We start from the raw sequence: 20,581 nt of genomic DNA, 5'->3' as shown, positions 1-20,581 counted from the left end.
ATATCTTTGTTATTAGCCTTTAAATCCTTTTGTCCAAATCCAAAAACATTTGTCAGTTCATCTCCAATCCACTCAAACATTTTTGTTTTACTTTCCTCTTTCAGTTGGTTTCCATTAGGGTCCAAAGTCAGTTTCCTACTTTTGAAAGACTCCTGATCACTGCTTCCATCTTGTGGTTCATTGTGACTTTGTTTACTATTGCTAAACCATTCATCAACAGAAGTGATTGGGTCAGATTCACTTTCACTTTTTTTGGTTTTCATAGGATCTTTTCTAGAAGGATCTTGAGTGGCCCTGTGGCTGGTCTCCTCATTTTGGGTACTGTATTTTGTTTCAGTTGAGTCTGAGACTGGATCATCAACGTCACTGTTACCTAATTCTCGAGATGTTGCAGAGTGATCTTCTTGATCATCCACCTCATCATAATCTCTGTCAATTACTGAAGGAAATCCATCAGTGCAGTAGAAGTCATAATTCTGAAAAGTAATGTATATCAGTGATAAAGTAGCATAGTGAGTGATGCATGAGTAAGGCTGTTTGTGCTTGTATTCACTTAGACTTAGACATCAAACATGAAACATTACCTGAGTGGGAATCTGTATTTCTTTTTTTTCATCAACAAAAAGTTGATCAATTTTGACAGCATCTTTGGGGAAATAGCCAAACAGCTTTCCCAACTACATAAAAAGAATAGAAAAAGAACAACAAAATAAAAACTAGTAGAAGAAGCTGAACTGAGACTGTATTTTTGTTACAAATGCAACAAATTCACTTTGCACTAGATAACATGCTTCAGTTAATCAAACAAATGGTGAAATAAAAGAAAACTTACACTCCCAGCCCAAAGATCACTTCTGCGTCCAGAAAGTTTGTGGTAAACAACGATCATGTCTCCTTTTTTAAACTTCAAAAATCTGCAGTCTTGCACTTGATAGTCTCTTAATGCCTGCACTCGACTCATCATGCCTTAGAAAAAAAAAACACATGCACCCAAGATAAATGCACACAGTATGAACACCACCCTGAGAATATAATAGAATTAAAATAACACATGTACCTAAACATAAAAGCAGACAATGCGAACACTTCTCTGAGAATATAATAGAATTAAAAGAAGACGTGTACCGAGAGATAAACACACATAATGTGTATACCACCCAGAGAATATAACAGAATTAAAAGTGAACTTGAACCTTGTGACACAAAGTCCTTACTTCATTATCTTTCTGTGCAATATACTAAATAAACATTCTAAATCAAAACAATCATTAAATAATTAGTATAACTGCTGAACACCATCAATATGGCAAAAAGATTTATTTTGAATTAATTTTAGAAAAGAACTGAAGTGTAAAATCTCTGAGTGCAATCAAAAAATAATAATAAAAAGATCTTACTTTCACATAAATGGTCTCCACATTTTTTATAGTCAGACATTAATCCCCAGCCCTGGTGGGCAAAACCAAGGATGAGCTGAACTAAGATGATACGTGCAGAAGCCATGGCGGAGTAAACAGAGGATTCCTTTATCTCACGAGTTCCTTCCTAGGACACACATTTTGTAATAAAATGCACAATATGGAGGAACAGCAGACAGAGAAACAGCAAAAGCACACATTACTGCTCTACTCATGGCAGAGAATGACACCCATAATCACAGTTTGACTGGATTAGAGGTTACTGACAGTAAATCATTAACACAGGTACAAGTCTTGTCAGAAAATGATAGGACATTGCAAGACCAGACTGATGAGCGCACAGATTTCATTCCACACATGGATTTAATTTCATTTGCATTAATTTTTTCATCTTATTTCAAATTATTTTTTATACATAGTAAGACATGACAGTCACTAAAGTGTTTTAAAGACTTTGGCAACCATATAATAAACAAACAAACAAAATGCAAACAAGTAAATGAGAGTAAAGAAGGAAAATAAGTTAAAATGTTTTGTCATCTGGGATCTTTTAACAAGAAAAATATGTGATGGCTACTCCCAATCTAAGTGACTGAGCACACAAGCATAACACAGATAATATTACACGCAGGGTTGGATAGGCAAACCATTTAACCGAACCTGTACTTTCAGGGGTTAAGAAAAGTCTCACAACTGAAATGATATCATTACCATCCAGCTAAGCATTTTGCACTGAGTAGATAATAACAGATCAAAAGTCCTAGTCTGAAGTTCTTTTGGGAGGGGCAGAAAATTAAATCCCCCAGATTGGGAAAGCTACAGTCCAATAAAAACTAATAGTGTACAACACTATATGGAGGAAACAGGTCGATCAAATATCGAAAAATATGTTAATACATTTGTCATGCATGAGAAACTGGACTATTTGTACAATTGGCTACTGCTTTCAAAACGATTGTTATGTTGCGCTCAGAACAGTAGGTGGTGACAAAGGAATGATGAGCTTAGATCGTCTGAAAAGAAGAAGACAAATACCATAGTAACGGTCGCGGCTGTTAATCGTCACCATTTACGTTGTTTGTAAAATGGAGGGAGTTCGATATAAAGTGGAAAACTAAATTGCAAAGAGCATGCGAATAAAAAACACAAAGAAATAATAGCATAAGGAGTTAGTCATATAATTTACGTAAAATCCAAACATGAAATCAGACGTGGAAGAGTTGATGCCCAGGCTTTTGCCAGTAGAGCCCTGCACTGAAGAAGAATATGATGTGAACGAACCACCAAGAAATCCTCAGGAATATCTCAGATATGTACAGTAAGTGAAACTATGAGCACACCAGTCATGCAATTTTAGAAATTTTAACTTGTGTCGTGAGTTAGCTGGCTAGCTATATTTACCACATTTAACGCAAGCGCTGAGCATGATCATAGTTAGTTACTCTAACGTGTATATAACGCTATATGGTGCCCTTTCCTCTCTCTTTTATTATAGATTGGAAGCATCACTTTGCCCTGATGTCGTGGTAGCACAAATTGATCCAAAGAAATTGAGAAAAAAACAGTCTGTAAACATTTCTGTAAGTACACAGGACAGTCTTAGAACAACAGCCATGCTGCTGCGTAATAAAGGGTAATCGGAAGTGTTCGCACAGTTCACAGGTTGCCGGGCTGCGCCCCAGGGTTTTTCACCCAGCCTGAAATGGCAACAGCAGCAAGTCAGCAGCTTCTCCGAAGTGAGACAGGTAGTTGGGCACTGGCTGGGTAAATTATTTTAATGAGCATTTTGCGAAACGCACTGGTCTTCTAGTTGGACCTGGATTCTGGTTATCAGTAATATACATTAATGCTAGAGATGCCAGCTGTATTAAGAAATTGTGGGCATTAATGGTCACATAGTAGTTGGTTACTGTGAGCAATGTAATATGTGGCATTATCATATTATCCCTATGTGGTTGTGGTTATGAAAGTTTAACCAGTTTTCAGTATTCTTTCCAACCAGTTGTTTTGTTTTGGATAAGTTGTTCAGTCCTGTCAGTGCTGTTTCAGAGTGTCACCAAGAACAGACAACACTGGAAAGTTCAATTTCTGGATGACAATGTTGTCATGGTAAGACCATATTCTGAAATTTATTCTGAAATTAAGGGATGTTCTGTAATAGCATGGAAAGCCTTTAAAATCTCCCATTTGCCCACAGCCCAAACCAGATGATGAAGATGGGTGGAAAAAGTTTTGCCTGGGTGAAAAGGTTTTTTTAAACATTACATCAACTGAAAGAGACATAGGGAACCCAGGACTTGATTATGTGAAGGTATGAGTAAACTCTTTTTCTCTGTCCCATAAAAATCTCATAGTACAAGCAAATCATATGTGGTCATATTTTTTTTAGGGTCTATATATTTCGAGCAGATTTGTCTCTGAATTCATAAACCATGTAATGATTTCAGCATTGATTGTTCTCTCCTGATTTGTTTTGTCAGATTGGCTTTCCTCCTTTCCTTAGCATTATGAGCAAGCTCAATCAGGTAAATGAGCTGCAGCTTCAGTGGGTTTAAAACTTCATTGATAATTCTATAATTCTATGTCCAGTAACCTCTTTTGTTCATTTTATTATATAGTCCACCATATCTGCTGTGCTTGAGTACTTGATCAACTGGTTTGAGGAGAATGACTTTGTTCCACAGTTGGTAAGTGCAGTTAAACTCCTGCCATTTAAATAACAATTTACAGAGAGGTAAATGCCGATTTTAATGTCTGCCTCCACAGGGCAGATGGCTGTATGCATTACTTGCATGCCTGGAGAAACCTCTTCTCCCTGAAGCACATTCACTTATCAGACAACTGGCAAGGCGATGCTCTGCAGTACGAGCTAACCTGGTAAACACTCCTTCACCCATTACACCGTCTCTTTGCTAACCTGGTAAACACTCCTCCACCCATTACACATTCTCTTTGCTAACCTGGTAAACACTCCTCCACGCATTACACCTTCTCCTTGCTAACCTGGTAAACACTCCTCCACCCATTATACCTTCTCCTTGCTAACCTGGTAAACACTCCTCCACCCATTATAACTTCTCTTTGCTAACCTGGTAAACACTCCTCCACCCATTATAACTTCTCTTTGCTAACCTGGCAAACGCTCCTCCACCCATTATAACTTCTCTTTGCTAACCTGGCAAACGCTCCTCCACCCATTACACCTTTTCTTTTCTAACCTGGTAAACACTCCTCCACCCATTATACCTTCTCCTTGCTAACCTGGTAAATACTCCTCCACCCATTATAACTTCTCCTTGCTCTTTTTTTGTATCCCTTTCCCCCTTCATTCCTTTTAACAACATCTAAGTGTCAGTTAGACATTAAATGTTTGGCCTCTTGCAGGAAAATAAAGATGATGAGAGGCTGTCAGCACTTAACTTGATGATATGCATAGTTGCAAGGTAATTGTCACAAATATCACTGCATGTCACACCAACCCTTTACTTTATGAAATATATACATGGACAGATATTTAAGTAAAAAAAATGTGTTTTAAAGGTATTTCGAACAAAATGATTTGGCTGACAAAGACTGAAGAAGGAAACCTTTTGTAAATTACTTTTTTCCCCTGTGCAGTGTGATCATATTTGTATCACTTTATATGGCCCCAAAAAGATGCTTGTGATTATTATGTTCTAGTCTGAAGAACTCCTTTAATTAATGTCTCTTCATTTTTCCTTCAATTTGTTTAATTTTTCCCCAGTGAAAAATGATGAATATTTGTGATGACTTGATGTAAAAGTATTGAATGTATAGTAAAATAAAAAATATTTTAACCAATAGATGTTCATTTGTCTCTTACTTCCTTGACATAAGTCAACATGTTATAGATCCATTATTACATGTATATTTTAAATGTTGAGGGAAAATATTTTGTTTTTCGCATTGATTGCCTCATATTTATATACGGAATGTAAAATATTGTAATCCTGCCTTAGACTATTTAGTTAATTTACCTTAAATTCGTAGCTAGAAAGCATTCAACTTTTATTATTATTCATTTACTTATTGAAAATGGCGTTCTTTTGACCCACCCGACAAAGTAACGGATACCTGTTGGTTAACGAAAGCGTAACAGGGACACCCATTGGTTAACGTAAGTAACACGGACTCCCATTGGTCAACGTAAGTGCCAATTTGGAGACTCGTTGAGCGCCCATAAATATTAAAACCACGCAGCCAAGTGTGCATGCAGTTAGGTGGGCAGCTAATAAGATGGCGGTGGCTGTGCGAACTTTGCAAGATCAGCTCGAAAAAGCTAAGGAGAGTTTGAAAAATGTGGACGAAAACATAAGGAAATTAACCGGCAGGGACCCAAATGAATTACGGTACGGCTAAGATGAAGCTGTTTGTCACCACTGCTACCGCCGCTGTGCAGCAGCGTGGCCAGGCCGAGCTCGGCCTCGGCTATGAGAGGGCGTGTGGGTAACCAAGCTAAGCTAATATAGCGCGTATCAGTACATATGTTAACACCAAAAATCTGGCTACCGTTGCGTTGTACCAGAATATGCGTAAGTGTATGCTAAAATGAATACGCTTTTGATTTACTCACTTAGCTCATTTCCCCTAAATCTCAATAATCTCGGCTATCTTGTGAGGTGGTTATTTTAGCACACGCTAGCCAGTATAGCTAAGAAGCAAATTTATCTATATAAGATAGGTTCATCCACAATGAACTGATATTGTAATAAAATCGCCGTTGCCCGTGAAAACCTGTTGTTTCAGCAAGGAGCATGGTCTTTCCCAAACCTTTACAGTGGATCTTTGAACGACTAAACAGTACAGGGTTAAGATAGCTAGCGAAGGGTGTTGCTAATTTGTGCTACACGGTGAGGGAAGTACAACTAACTTTCCTTGGTAGTTAACTGGCTAATCATACATCACGGGGTTTCCGGGTTTGTTTTTGTTTTACTAAACGAGAAAAACTTATTTTGTAATGTGAGGAGTTTTGAGCCTGTTTATTGAAAACGACTGTAAGTAGTTGCACAATGCAGTCTCTCTCCAATAGGATTTACCGTATATTTTCATGGTCTTGTTTTTCCAGACCGGGTCAGACCAGACGGCTTTCTCTCACAGGCCCAGGTGGAGGTAGAGGGCGGGGAATCAATTTGCTGAGGTAAATCATTATTTTTGTTTCTTAAAAAAACAGTAAAATGTAGACTCTCTTAGAGGTTTATACTGAAATGCCCCGTTTCTCTTTGTAGGCGTGGACTCTCTGATGGTAGCGGAGGACCCCCAGCCAAACAGAGGGATATTGAAGGAGCACTCTTAAGGTATTCTGCATTGATGGTTGAGGCTATTGTCAGAAGTGTTATAGTGGTACTGTTTGTGTAGTATTACATGGTGCACCAAGCCCCCCACTGCCCTTTTTGGTAGTTTATGTATCTTATGTCTGGTCTAATGTCATTTTCTCACTGGAAATGTTTGTCAGGCTGGCGGGGGATCAGAGAGCCCGGAGAGACTCGCGGCATGACAGCGACGCTGAGGATGATGACGATGTCAAAAAGGTAAGTGAGCCGACTTAATAATGAACAAATATTTGCCAAATGAGTATGGAGAAGGCATTCAGAAACCCTCAGTCAAATGCTCAGGACTATTCTAACAAGGCTAACTTGTCAGCAAGCACTTTATATGCTGTCAGTTGGCTTGGTTATACAAACTCGGAAATGTAACTATATATTGTGTGTGAAATTTTTTACTATGTAGCAAGTTGCTATTACTGTCATGTTTTTAGTGTGCATGTTGTGTGTGTTTCTTTAGTATGGTAGTATAGATAACATTTGTTCCATTGGCTGCATGCTGTGCAGAATTGTGTACTGTGATGTGGTTAGGTGAGAAACTGCTATCTGGTGGAGAGGGGTGGCTCTCTGCTCACTGACCACTTGGAGTGGATTTGAGCATTTATTAAACTCTTGTGGTCTGTGTGAATGGGCATGTTGGAACAGAACAGCCTTTATCATAACTGCACAAGTATAACACAACCCCTCTTGTCTGCTTGTAGCCAGCGTTGCAGTCATCTGTAGTGGCTACCTCCAAAGAACGCACGCGTCGAGATCTTATTCAAGATCAGACCATGGATGAGAAGGGGAAACAAAGGTAGTATTTTATTGCTTTTATTTTGTATTACGTAACTATTTTACACTACAGGAACTGCATGTATGTTTTAGTCACGGTTTTGTTGACCCGACGTAAAATTAACTTTTTCAGAAATCGCCGCATGTTTGGCCTGTTGATGGGAACGTTACAGAAATTTAAGCAGGAGTCTACGGTGTCCACAGAGAAGGTATGGCTTTCCATTCTGAAGTATTAAATGCTTTAAAAATAGTCAGAATTGGAGAACTGGAGTAACAGCCTTACATTGGTCCCAGGCTAGCTGCAACAAGACCATAAAGTCTTTCAGTTTTGTAAACCTGGGTTTTGTTGCCTTTGTCCCTTTTATAGCTGAAAAGACGGCAGGAAATTGAACAGAAACTGGAGGTCCAGGCAGAACAAGAGCGTAAGAAAGTGGAGAGCGAGAGGCGGGAGTTGTTTGAGGAGCGACGCGCCAAGCAGACAGAACTGCGTCTCTTGGAGCATAAAGTGGAGCTGGCCCAGCTGGTACGCTTCTTGCACTCTCATACCGTTTCTCGTTCCTCAGCCAACGTCATCACCATAACTTCTCAGATGTATCATCTAGTCTGTCCATGGGCGAGATACTTTTGCCATAGCAACAGTTTTACTTTTTTTTTTTTTTTTTTAAACAAATGTGGGTTGTTACTGTTTCAGCAAGAGGAGTGGAATGCCCACAATGCCAAGATTATAAAGTTCATTCGTACCAAGACCAAACCTCCTATCTTTTACCTGCCTGGTCGCATGTGTTCAGCCACCCAGAAACTCCTGGAAGAATCTCAGAAAAAAATGAACAGTAAGTGTTCTGTTTTAGGTTACAGTTGCAACTGTGTGTTTAATTGCTAGTAGTTTAGTTTTTGACACTTTTTTTTTTTTTGCTTCAGTGCTTGTCAAATGTAGTGATGTTCTATTAAGTTGGATGACGCTTGACTGTTCGCATCTTTTAGCCATGTTGGAAGAGAGGCGTCAGGCTTTTGCCGAGCACTTGAACAAGATGGAGGCTCGGCCCCGGCGGCAGTTCCTGCGGGCTGGCGACAGGGCAGTGGAGGACGCCAGCCGGGCTGAAGATCCGAAGAAGGAAGATGAAGAAGAGGGTAAGCAGAGAGTAAGGCTGACAGGTAACCGACATGATGTGGACGAGGAGGAGGAGGAGGAGGAGGAAGAGGAAGAGGCAGGAGAGGAGGAGGGAGAGGAGAGGGAAGAGAGCTCAGAGGTTAGGGAGAGTGAGGTGGTGGAGCAGGAGGAAGAGGTGAAGGAGCAGGCCGAGGGCAAGGCAGAGGGTGGAGAGGAAAACGAGGAAGAGGAGGAAATGGCAGGAGTGGAGGATAAGGGGGTAGAGGAGAAGGTGGAGGTTACAGCGGTAGTGATGGAGTCAGAAGTTCAGGCAGCGCAGGGACAGCGGCAGGAGAAGGGTCCAGAAGCAGCAGCAGTAGATGAGGAAGGCAATGACATTAGGGAGGAAGAGAATGAGGCAGGGAAGGAAGCTCCTCAGGATGCCGTCCCCGAATCCCAGCGGACCTCAGAAAACCACACAGAAGCCCAGACGACTGAGTGCAAAGAGCCTGAGCCGGAAACATCCGCGCCCTCTGTAGTTGAGCCAACCACCATGACGCCAGATGGCGCTCTTGAGCCCCACCTTGGCCACCAGGCACCAGAAGAAGAAGCCATCCCTCAGGAGCCGAGCCAGGAGCCCGGAGCTCAGCCACCAGAAGCTAAGGCCCCCTCGAAGGGGCCGGAGGAGGATGGGGAAGAGGCCGGTGCTCGGACCAAAGCCAAGGCCAAGCGTAGCCGTAGCAGCAGTAGCTCCTCCTCTAGCTCCTCCTCCAGCTCTTCCTCCAGTGGCTCCAGCTCCTCCTCCAGTGGCTCCAGCAGCCGCAGCAGCTCCTCGGGTTCCTCGTCCTCGTCATCCAGCTCCCGCTCTCGCAGCCGCGATAGGGACGGCCACGGGCGTAACCGCGAGCGCCGACGCAGGGACACAGAGCGGGAGCGCAAGAAGAGCGGTGGAGACCGCACTCGCAAGACGCCCAAGAACAGCGGGCGCGAGGGCAAAGGCTCCAAAGACAAGGGCTCCAAATCGGACAGGAAGAGAACGACTTCCGAGGGCAACAGATCAGGCAAGAGGTCATCGCGGAGTGAGCGGGATCGCAAACCTGACCGGAAGGAAAAGCGACGTTAAGAAGAAGGCATGCAGGGCTTGTTTGTTTCTTATCCTAAAAGTGAGGCCATTGGAGCCAGAAGGGAATGGTGTGTGTATGTTTTTGGGGAATAGCAGTGCTATTGGAGGTAAAAATTGCCTTAAGCTGGCTTTCTTGATTCCTCTTGCTCAAACAGGTTTTTAAATTTCACTCTGAATCCATGCTGCTTTTTCCCATCTGATTTATTTTTTTCCTTCCTGACCTTTCACTCATAATTTTTAGATTTTCTACAGTCTGATTTTAAGTGATGCACCATGCTATATATTTCAGTGCTATACTCTTTCAAACTTTGACTCCCAGATTGCTGGAGGCAAACGTGAGGATGACCAAGATGTGTTGCTAATACTGAACATAAGTGTCTTGGCTTCAGTATTGTCATTTGTCACTGTCATGCTGTAGAGTAGTAACTTTTTTTTCTTTGCCTAGCTGTGCAGTGCCGATATGCATTTACCTTTCTGTAAATGCCAGGCTCCTGCTTTTGCGAGTAAAGTGTAAACAGGCCTGTTATTTGAGAGAGCTGTAGACTTTTTGTATAAATGAAGCATAAACTTCTTGTCGGCATATTAAATTAAAAAAACAAAAAGTAAAGAATTCTTTCTCATGACTTATTTTTGGTGACTGCATTGATTCAATACTCTTGAATATGTGTCTCTTCTACTGTGAAAGAATCGTCGTTTTGCCTCATCTCATTGTACTGTTGATGAAGGTTCTGGATATTGATGCGTTGCACCCAGAATACTGTACATGCTAAAACAAGCTCATGTAATTTTAGGTGCCTAATAGAAAATTTTCATGCACCTTTTGAAAGTCACTTTGTTTTGCATCAAAACTCAAATATCTTTCTCCAGCTTTATTTACACATTTAGCCTCTTTCAAGTAATGAGACAAAAGGAGACGGTTCTGAAAATTTAATTTTAAAAAGGAAAAGTGGTGTAATGGTTGGAAAAGTCATCAGTCCCCTGATTTAGGCGAGGCACCTTTTTGCTTTAATTAAAGCCATCAGTCTGGGTCTGTCTCATCTTTACACACCTAGATTGGGGGCTATTTGCCCATTCCTCTTTGCAGAATATAGTTGAGTCAAATGGTAGCTTCACGGTAGGTGCGGTGTATCTAGGGTTGTACTGAGTTTTTGTTTTTTGCCAAACATACGGCTTGGAGTTAAGTCCATCAGTCCTGGGCATAAAAGCTTTTGCCATTTGACATTAGAATCTTCCAAAAGCGTTTTGGAGAAGTGTAAATGGTATGGCATGTCTTCAGGAGTGGCTTTTTTTCTTACCACCCTGTTGTACAGACCAGCTCTTTGTAAAGCTTTTGAGATTGTTGGCACGTGTGCAGACTGACAAACCTCAGCCATACAGACTTGTAGGTCCTTCAAAGTTGCCATTGGCCCCTTGGGAGATTCCCTGAGCAACGTCCTGGCTCGGGCATCCAGTTTGGAGGGACGTCTAGATCTTGGCGAGGTGTTCGTGGTGCTATACCCTTTCCACTTCTTGATAATTCTCTGAACAGTGTTCAGAGGGATGGTTAAAGCCACAGAAATCTTTTTGTGTCCTAATCCACAACCTTTTCACAGAGTGCTTTTGAAAGCAAGTTTCCACCCATGGTGATATTTATTTTGTATCTTTTTTGTGTGTTACCATGTACTACAAGTAGTGGAATCCTTAAGAAACAGCAGGTTGTATTGATATAATTAAAACCACTACAATTGATCTTGGGTGTGGGCCAATTGTGTGTGTGTGTGTGTGTGTGTGTGTGTGATTAGGGCCATGATTAGTACCTGTGCAAGTTTAAAATGATTACTTCAAGGGGCTGGTTACTTATCCAAACCAGGTATTTTACTAATTGGATCCTAATTTATTTGATTTTTAAAGGAGTAATTGTCACTTTGATGATGAAGGCTATACTGTGTAAGCACAGCTGGAAAGAAATCGGACCATTTATTTTCATTTTCATAGTATGTGACGAAAGGCGAGGATTTTGATAGTGTATGATGATTTTCTATGGGCACTGCATTGTATGGCAACCAATATATACCTTAGCAAATGTATGAATAGCACATGGTGTTAACTAGCTAACTTGTAAGAATTCCTTAACTGTTATAAATGCCTTCAGGAGTTATTTGATATGGGCCTGACTGTGTGCTGGATTGTACTGTGTTCCAGAAATAGCTGTTCCATATAAATGTTATGCACGCGTGTATGATAGGGTCACAGTTGATATTTACTTTCAAAATGTTCACATTTTAAACAAATAAGTCAAAAAATATCCTGATAGACTGTTGAAAAATGGTTATGAAAGGTATCATTACATTACAATGAAAATGCAGGAATTGTGTGCTCTAAATGCAAGATTAGAATGACCTTTCATGAAAGTCCTTAAGTGTCAAAATTTCTTTGAAATTCCAAGTTCCATTGCTGGCCACAAGATGGCACTAGCGCCTATGATAAGATGGGCTGCTCCGCATCAGCTGACTTCATCTGTGAAAAAGCTTTGCTCAAACCTGTAGAGTGCATTATTATTTTTTCCCCCCAGTTTATTTATTTATTTAACCATGAGGGAATTCGTGAGTGATGGTCATGTTTCCCTTCAGACTAGATTTGCTGCTCAGCTCTGAGGTCAGCTTGTCCCTCTATAGCAGGCCTGCTTCGTTTAGAAGGAATTTTAGTTCACATTAAGAAGCTGCTGGAGCCTCAAAGGGACACTGTGAGGCTTGAGAGGTGTAGCTCTATGAAAAGGTCTAGACACACGAAAATCATTAATGAGAGTTTCAAGTCTATAGTCTTTAGTCTCTTCTGTGTGGTGGCGGTTTATGTCCGTGTGAGAGTGTCTGTCCTGCGAGTTTCACCCTGTCCTCTGTGTGTACCCAAGAGCAGTGCCCCCTTTGCTCTGAGTAGCTCAGAGGAAAGTGAGCACTCAGCTGTTCTTTGCCTCATTAGCGCTGTGCATCTCTGACGAGGCAGGATGATGAAGCTCTTTTATTGATCGCCTGCCAGAGGAAAGGTGCTAAATAAACAACTCCGGGTTACAGGCCTGGAAGACTGCCTGAGAGGACGAGGACTGGGTCAGGGGAGGGGCGGTTGCAGGCAGAAAAAAAATTAGGCTCCTGCTTGCTGCAGTTGTCTAATGTTGGATGATTAATATTTTTGGGCTCGACTAGCTATGCCTGGGAGGTTTTAGGTAGCCTGGGTCACCTTACGGCCCAGGAGTGTTGTACTGGTTCACGTTTCTATGGGCGCTGCCGTACTAGACGTTTTTACTGTGCATTAAGGCTCTGTCTCCTGAAGATGGATGAAGCATTGTCCCAGACTTAAAAAGGGCATTCGGTGGAGAATCTGCCCAAAGTCAGTGTAATTTAGTCTAAGATGGAACTCAATCTCTGCATGGAAAAACCAGCCAAAAGGGTAGAACAAGGACAATGAGTTTTTTGGCATGGTCTATAAACCTGCTCAAAACCATTTAAACCCAGACTGGCTGCTGTGAGTACAGACAGACTGTCAGTAAGCCAAATAGGTTTTCCTCTTGGCAGTAAGTGCTGGAGCATGGTCAAATGAGCCATTGTCTTATTACTACAAGATAGTCAGCTTGTTTAATTATGCAATCAGAATTCATATAAATCTACTGGTGAACTTTAAAAAGATATAGAGATGGAGATTGGAGAGATGGGCATGGAAGTGTCCCTCATATTGGCTGTTGGTTTTGGTGTGTGTTACGTTGCCTTGTCAGTGGTCAGCCTTTTCCAGTGCACGTAAACAAGAATATCTCAGATCGGTAGAGATTCTTCCCAAGAAAGCTCGAAGGCAAAAAGATTCTTGCAGCACTTAATGAATGCAGGGACTCCCACCTGTCAGCTTGTGGGTGTGTGTGGGCACTCGCATGCCTGTCCTTCAACACTGCCTTAACTGTCTTTATCACTGATAAAGTTGAGCTAATATGTGTCAGCTGGGTCTATTAAACAATTTGTCTTTTAAACGATGAAGCTAAACATATTGTAAGGACCGAAGCACACTGGAAATCAACTGGGCTTCTGTGAGTTGGGGGGGCTTGGCCTTGTGTGGAGTGGGTTCCATTTTCATGTGCATTGAACGGGTTTTCCTGCATCTTCAAAGGTCTGAGGAAACATGCGCTGTGTTTATTAAGACTGTAGGCTTCCTCACAAAGTGTCAACCAAATCTAAGCTTGTGTTGCTCTTTAAAAATCAATAACATTCATTCGTTTTGATACAGAGCTGAAGCCACTGGCTTTTATGTTTTATGGTTTCTAAACATTACAAAGCTAATTGAGCTTACAGCCAACACCCGGGACTTCACAAACTCAATGAACTTCATGTTCTGTTCATAATTACTTTGAGGATTGTACTTTGACCCAAGTGGCCCAAATTTGGCCAGGTGTAGGCAGCAGGTAAGAACATTCAATCGACACACTAACCTCCACATTAAAGACTTCTGCATCATAGACACAGCTATTCTCAGGCTGTATTTTCCTGATAGACATGCTTTAAAGCAAAATGGAGACCCAACTGCCCTCGGTAGGTTATAGATGTGTTTGTCCTAATACTTCCATAACCAACTATATAAATATTAGGACAAAGACCTGCTTACTTTTCTCTATACATTATCAGAACATCTATGTTAACAGTGAATACTGATACATACACTTCCAAATGAACGATCAGCTTTTTCTGGCATTCTCTAGATGTGCTTAGGTTTGTAATATGTGCTTTATCAATGGAATAAAAATCCAGATTTTGGTAATAAAATCAAATAACCTTGCAAAGTTTTAAAACAGGAGCTGTAAACTACTGCTAGGTGGCGCATATGTGTAATGCGCTGCCTGGGCTGTCTCCTCTGTAGACTGCCTCCTTCAGTTGCCTTGAACTGCACCACTCAGTTTCCGACGTCACCTGTGGTGCCATGGCAACAGCGCGTGTGCAGCGAGCGTGCGGCTCAGTTTCCAGCACTCTGAAGCAGATTGGGCCAGCGTTTCATGATAAGGCCCTGGAACCCAGTCACCACCGCTAGCCCGAGAGTGTGGTACTTCTCCACTTGATGACTAATGATGTTAAGGGCAAATTATTCATTAGAATTGAAGCATCATATTGATCTGGATAGGTTTCTGTGAAAATGACAGACAACTTTTGCTTTTGCACAAACTGACTTCTTTAAATGTTTGAGATGTAACTCAATTAAGAAGGAAAGGTTTTGTAAAGACATTTTATTTCTTTGCTTAATTGCATTGCAATGTTCGCAATGCTTGGAACAGCACCAAGGTTGAGCAGACTCCACAGAGAGGGATAACTCTTCTGTTTGACTGATATCCACCACCTAGAGAGGAACTAGAGGAAATGTAGCCTAGAGAATTACCCGCCGCCCCCCCACGACTATTTGCTTGGGCAGGACAAAGAGACATAAATTTCCCCTTTTGTTTAGTGTCCAGCTAAAATGGGTCAGTGCTTATGGCCCTCTCTTGTACAGAGTCCTGTGAAAAGGGGGGAGGGGCTGTGATTGCTTCATTGGTTGTTTGACAGGTCCCACACCACAGGCCCCACCCAGAGGCTTTTAGCCTCTATGGCTGATGTGCTTGGCCATGTGCAGTGTGTACTGGTCCTGCATGTACCTATGTAAAGACTGAGGGAGAGAACACTTCATCTTGCGCTCAACCTGCATCAGAGACCCTGGACTTCCCTCTCTGGAGTCAGACTGAGCCAGCGTTACACTTAAGTGCTGTAATGCTAGTGAAGGAGCAGTTCTGTTGTTTGCTCTTAGAGTGCAGTTTTTACCCCTCCACATTTTGCTGAAAGCTCTTAGAAGTGTTTTGTTGAAATTAACTGGCTGTGAATAGGCACACAAAGATATAGAGATAAAGGCTTCACTCTACACTTGTGTTACAGATAGCTCCTGTTTCAGTATTTCTCCCTGAGCTGTACGCTGAAATCTGGTTTACATATGATTTCAAAAGCAATGTTGCTAGCTTGTTGTTCACTGCTATTTGTAGACTTGACAGTTATTCTAAGATCAGTGCTAGATAGCTGACATCCTTATTGAAGACATGTATTTCAAGCATCATACACTGTGATGGTTGATAAATGCATTAGGTTAAGAGCATAGTCTGTACAAAGTGTCTTAGTATGTATAGATGTGTTTTTTTTGTCAGAGGGGTTGTGTTCTGTGATTTGTATGTGTAGATATATAGAAAGATTAGTTGATAAGCCTGTGATGGGACACATATTTGTACTATGTCTTGGGCTGAATAATGTCAGTGTGAATATGCTTTTCAGTGCATTGAAAGTGTTTTAAAAATGACCACAATGTTTTACTGAAGAATACATGCAAATTATGCAAAATGCGCACAAAAACAACAAAAAAAAGTGGTCCAACGCCTTAGTGTTGCGGCGGTCATGATGGATGGAGCATTGCAGGCCATATGTTTGATAACTGCTCCAGCTTTCTCTCTAGATGCCTTAGCTATGCTGAAATAACGTTTTTTTTTTTTTTTTTTAAACAAACACCTGCGCCTTCACGAGTGTCCGAGGTAGCATGTCATCAAAGATAAGGCACGGACCTACTGCAGTTCCTGGCTCCCTTCGGTGTGCATGCGGACGCTAATTCGACCGTTTCTATTTTTAAACAGGGCTAAGCCTCAGGTGAGGTTTATTCCTGCGCGCCGGGCTTGCAGTCATCCAGCTCCCATCAAAGAGATAACTACAGTAACCATGGCAACCCGTCCTCCGTTAAGGTTATAAATCACACAGACACGTGCGTGCACGCGCCACCGCTGAGGTTTTTAAATGTCGGTTAAGCTCATTCTGCTTCTTTGGCTGAGACAGTATGACCTGCTTTTAGGTTTATCATTTCTATTGCCATTTTCACTCATTAAGGTTTTTGAACAGCAATTCTGCAATGATTGAATTTACCAAGCATAATCACACCCAACAGCAGCACAACATTTTTGATGAATGTGCACTACCTCTTGGTCGGTTTGCTGTTGGCTTCGTGGTGTCGGTTCCCCAGGACGGAGGACTCTGGTCGTAAAACTTTCCTAACCGCTGCATGGAAAGCCGGCGGGCAGCTTGACAGCTTCACGACTGCACAAGGAGTCACAGAGACCGGAAAAAAGAACGTCTGCTTGGTTATACCACGGCCTTCCTGCCCATATAACTCAACAAAACTAGCGCTTGCTGTCTGTCGCCGCTTTGTTACTCCAACCGCCTCTCCGATAAATCAGCGTCTCCGGATGGGAGAGCGAGAGGGGCAGAGACGACTCCTTCTGACAAGAATGCAATTCTCCTCGTCTAATTACATTACTCTCCTCGTTCTTCGGCCCCGCTCTTACCGAGCTGCCATTACAGATGCGGCCTGCGCCGGCTGCTGCTTTAATTGCTTACCTGTCACAAGGTGAAAAATCCCCTCCACCCTCCCACGTTGGAAAAGAGGCACTTGGGCTGGTGTCCTAATTCAGCAGGTATATGTCCTCTCTCTTGATGTGAAGGAGATACTGGTTCAGAGTGTACCATGCATGGTCAGGAGTGGAGTTAGTTGTATTTGCTCCTGTACATTACACTGTGTGTAAAACACTTTTATGCAAAAGATTTATATATATATATATATATATATATATATATATATATATATATATATATATATATATATATATATATATATAATCTTTTGCATAAAAGTATTTTACACACAGTAATAAAGACAAAAATATCAGCTGGAAGTCTCTGAATAACCATTACTATTCAATGCATTCCATTATTTCCATATAAAAAAGAGCTCAGTAAAAGACAAACCCAAACCAAAGTCTTTCCGTAGATCTGAGAGTAAATTAAGTCAAATTAATATATAAATACAGTCTAATCTGCTGAACTCATAATCTACTTTATGATAGGTGGCCTTAGCTGCTCTTCTGGGTTCAAATAGAAATTTACTACACGAGCTGTAATGGACAGCCCTGGCTCGTTTGATAACGCCCTGCTCCGAGCTCTCTCTGACCCCTGTGACCTCTGTTCCTCATCTCTCTCATGTGCTCACTCCAGCCAGCAAGACGCAGGTGAACCTGCTCGCCCTTTATCTCCGCCTATAGCCCGAGTTTAGCCTGCGACTGCTTTTAATCTGGAGATAATCCATCTGATTGTACGCTGTAGCTACAAAACGAACAGAGATGAACCAGATCAGGCTGCTCAGTGTTTCTAATGCTGGTGGCACTGAGAGGGGAGAGAGACTGAGAGATGAATCAATGAGTTAGGGAGATGGCAGCGCATGGAAGGGTAGGAGCTGTCCATCACGTCGGCATTAAAAGAGGCAACCGCATTAAGCTTTAATGCCGTGCCACGACAGCCCTCCCTGTACTCCCACATAGCAGATGTTTGAGAAACGGGGGTCTGGCCAGAACTGTGGGTTTTTGTGCACTAGCAGTGGTGATAAGGGATTCTCTCTCTCTCTCTGTCTGTCTGTCTCTCTCTTTCTCCCTCCCCCACACTTTCTCTGAGTCTGATCTCTTTAAAAAAAAAAACAAAAAAACCCCAGCAAACATCAATTTTCAGCATGGGAGGAAACAAAACAAGGCATCTGTCCCTCTGTCTCCTGTGACCTGTGCTGTGCATGCATGTGTACACAAGGAGATGGTCTCAAATGCTCCTTTGTAATTAACCGTGGAAAGTGGCAACTCACTATGGAACTCTTTGGGGGACACATATCCTGCCTGCGTGTAAGGTAGAGACAGCAGAATGATACAAAAGCTATTAGTCATATGTGGCATTGAAACACAGAAACTTTGTCTCTATGCAGTTTGCAGTTAAAAGGTCAGCCTGTGTAGCCTGAGATAGAAGAGATTGCCAGTGAAGGGGGCAGGATGTAAAGTGATACCTACCGTGGCGTTGATAATGAAGTGTGAAATGAGTGCCCGTCTAAGTGCTGAATGATAATTAGGGTTCCAAGTTCTCACCCATGTGCCGTTATGCACAGTCTTGTCATTTCCCCCATGAACAATTGCATTATTTTGCTTCCACCTCACCTTCTCCTTCACACACCGACCCATACAGACTCAAGGCATCATTTTACTCTAACAGCACAGTTACGCATTAGTCGCTTTTTAATTAACTTGATTAAGAGAAATTAGTAGGCTAACAAAATGTCTCCAGAATTTATTCACAGTACTCTTGTGCTAAAATGTATCACTTTCATTCACACTTCAAAGGAAAAAGATTTAATAGGTTCTTTATGGCTGATATGGAGGTCTTCTTTGCTTATGAGTGAGTATACTATATACATGATGTGTAGCAGACTTCTTTTGAGTCAGTACCTGCAGTACTGAATTCCAATTGAATTTAATGCCGAAGAGCAAATAGAACATTCATATTTTTATTTTTGTCCTGTGTATATTTTCTCATATAATTAGTAGCCGCTCAGCTCATCAATTCTCTTGGCCTCCTTAACCAGTGAACTGTGCCTGTGGTGATTTGATGAAATTTATGTACATATGAAAGTTCCGCCAAGTTCAGTGGACCAAACTTGAAAAGCTTCTCACTGCTATAACCACAAATCAAACATTTAAAAAATATTTTTGCAAAATAGCACTTCCTGGGTTTTTCATACACATTTAATATGCCCCCAGTGTTGAACCAGATGAGTCAGCTCATCAGCTAATCTCATGGCTTTCTTATGCTGATCTGGCCATGGTGTAGCAGAGAAAATACTAAACCTAGCAGAACTAGGCTCTTTATCCTGCTGCTTGTGTGTGTCCTCTAATTGACTTCCTATACAAAAACACAGAGACAGTCTTTATTCCTGCAAATAGTAAAAATTGAGTAAAATCACATTAGTTGCACATCTGCCAAGATGGTGTGTGGTACTGTGGGTCTGGCTGTCCCTGGCCTTATCTGATCCGACCCGGTCCCTGACCTTATCTGCACAACAGATCAAGTTATTTAGCAAAAGCCACAGGCTTTGGGTCAAAGGTGGAGGGTGGGTGGAGGTTGTGGGTCAGTCATTATAATAGTGTAAATGTATAATAAATACATCTAACTGACCCTTGCCCTTTGGTCAAAACCAGGCCACTTATGAAAGAGTCCAATAAAGGTTAACACAGTACACAGAGGGTATACGTCTCTGTTTAGATATTCCGCTGACTTCAGAGTATATTAATGGGGCCAGCAGTGGTTACAGTTGACTGGAAAATATATAAATATATGGAAGCCTGTTGGGTAATGTTGTAGGGTAGATATAGCTAATAAAGAGAACACTTAGTCAACATCACACTGTAGTGTGCCGTCTGTGCCTCAGTAATCAGGGCATATTTGATCCTCTCACACCACACTTTCCTGCAGTGTGGGAGGACTGTAAGCATGGGGAGGTTTGACCTGTTTTACTGCATATGTCTTGGAGAGACGGAGTTGGAAGATCTCGTGCCATGGTGGGCAGTGACTGGAAGCCCTACTTTCACACATTGCCAGTATAACAAGTGTAGCAGGAAGCTCTGCTCTGATACAGCATCTCATGTGGGCCACTCAGCATGAGGGCCCGTGATCCTCTTTAATGAAAACACAAGAGACTCCAGGCTATCAGGAAATGGGCCTGTTTTACAGAGAGAGAAAACATAGTGAAGGACTGAATGAGCACGAACAATTAAGAGAAATAGGAATATTGATGGTGATTTGAATCAGTTTAACAGATTAAGCTCTCTGACTATGGGTCTCTTTCTATGTGTGTGTGTAGGTGACTGTTTATGTGTACTGGTTGGTGCTGCAATACAGTTGGAGGCATTAGCAACTGTTTATGTCTCTCCTCCCTCTCCAGTCCTGTTGACAATCATTATGTTGCG

At 41.8% G+C, this 20,581-nt stretch overlaps 2 protein-coding genes across 2 annotated transcripts; both read left to right on the top strand.

Moving 5' to 3' along the window:
* Positions 1-2,477: 2,477 nt before the first annotated feature.
* gemin2 (gem (nuclear organelle) associated protein 2) lies at positions 2,478-5,244 on the top strand. The gene is made up of 10 exons (XM_026999916.2): positions 2,478-2,736; positions 2,914-2,998; positions 3,074-3,163; positions 3,468-3,527; positions 3,616-3,729; positions 3,899-3,943; positions 4,037-4,105; positions 4,185-4,295; positions 4,803-4,861; positions 4,959-5,244. The coding sequence occupies exons 1-10, from the start codon at positions 2,618-2,620 to the stop codon at positions 4,993-4,995; spliced, it is 789 nt and encodes a 262-aa protein (XP_026855717.2). The 5' UTR covers positions 2,478-2,617; the 3' UTR covers positions 4,996-5,244.
* Positions 5,245-5,640: 396 nt separating this feature from the next.
* pnn (pinin, desmosome associated protein) lies at positions 5,641-10,354 on the top strand. Its single transcript, XM_026999937.2, has 9 exons — positions 5,641-5,788; positions 6,505-6,576; positions 6,665-6,733; positions 6,892-6,967; positions 7,462-7,556; positions 7,668-7,743; positions 7,902-8,057; positions 8,226-8,364; positions 8,516-10,354. The coding sequence occupies exons 1-9, from the start codon at positions 5,676-5,678 to the stop codon at positions 9,742-9,744; spliced, it is 2,025 nt and encodes a 674-aa protein (XP_026855738.2). The 5' UTR covers positions 5,641-5,675; the 3' UTR covers positions 9,745-10,354.
* The last annotated feature ends 10,227 nt before the right edge of the window (positions 10,355-20,581 follow it).

This window comes from Electrophorus electricus, chromosome 13, assembly GCF_013358815.1.
Source record: "Electrophorus electricus isolate fEleEle1 chromosome 13, fEleEle1.pri, whole genome shotgun sequence".
Classification (NCBI taxonomy): domain Eukaryota; kingdom Metazoa; phylum Chordata; class Actinopteri; order Gymnotiformes; family Gymnotidae; genus Electrophorus; species Electrophorus electricus.
Note: the sequence above shows the minus strand (reverse complement) of the source record. Positions and strands in the feature narration are given on the sequence as shown.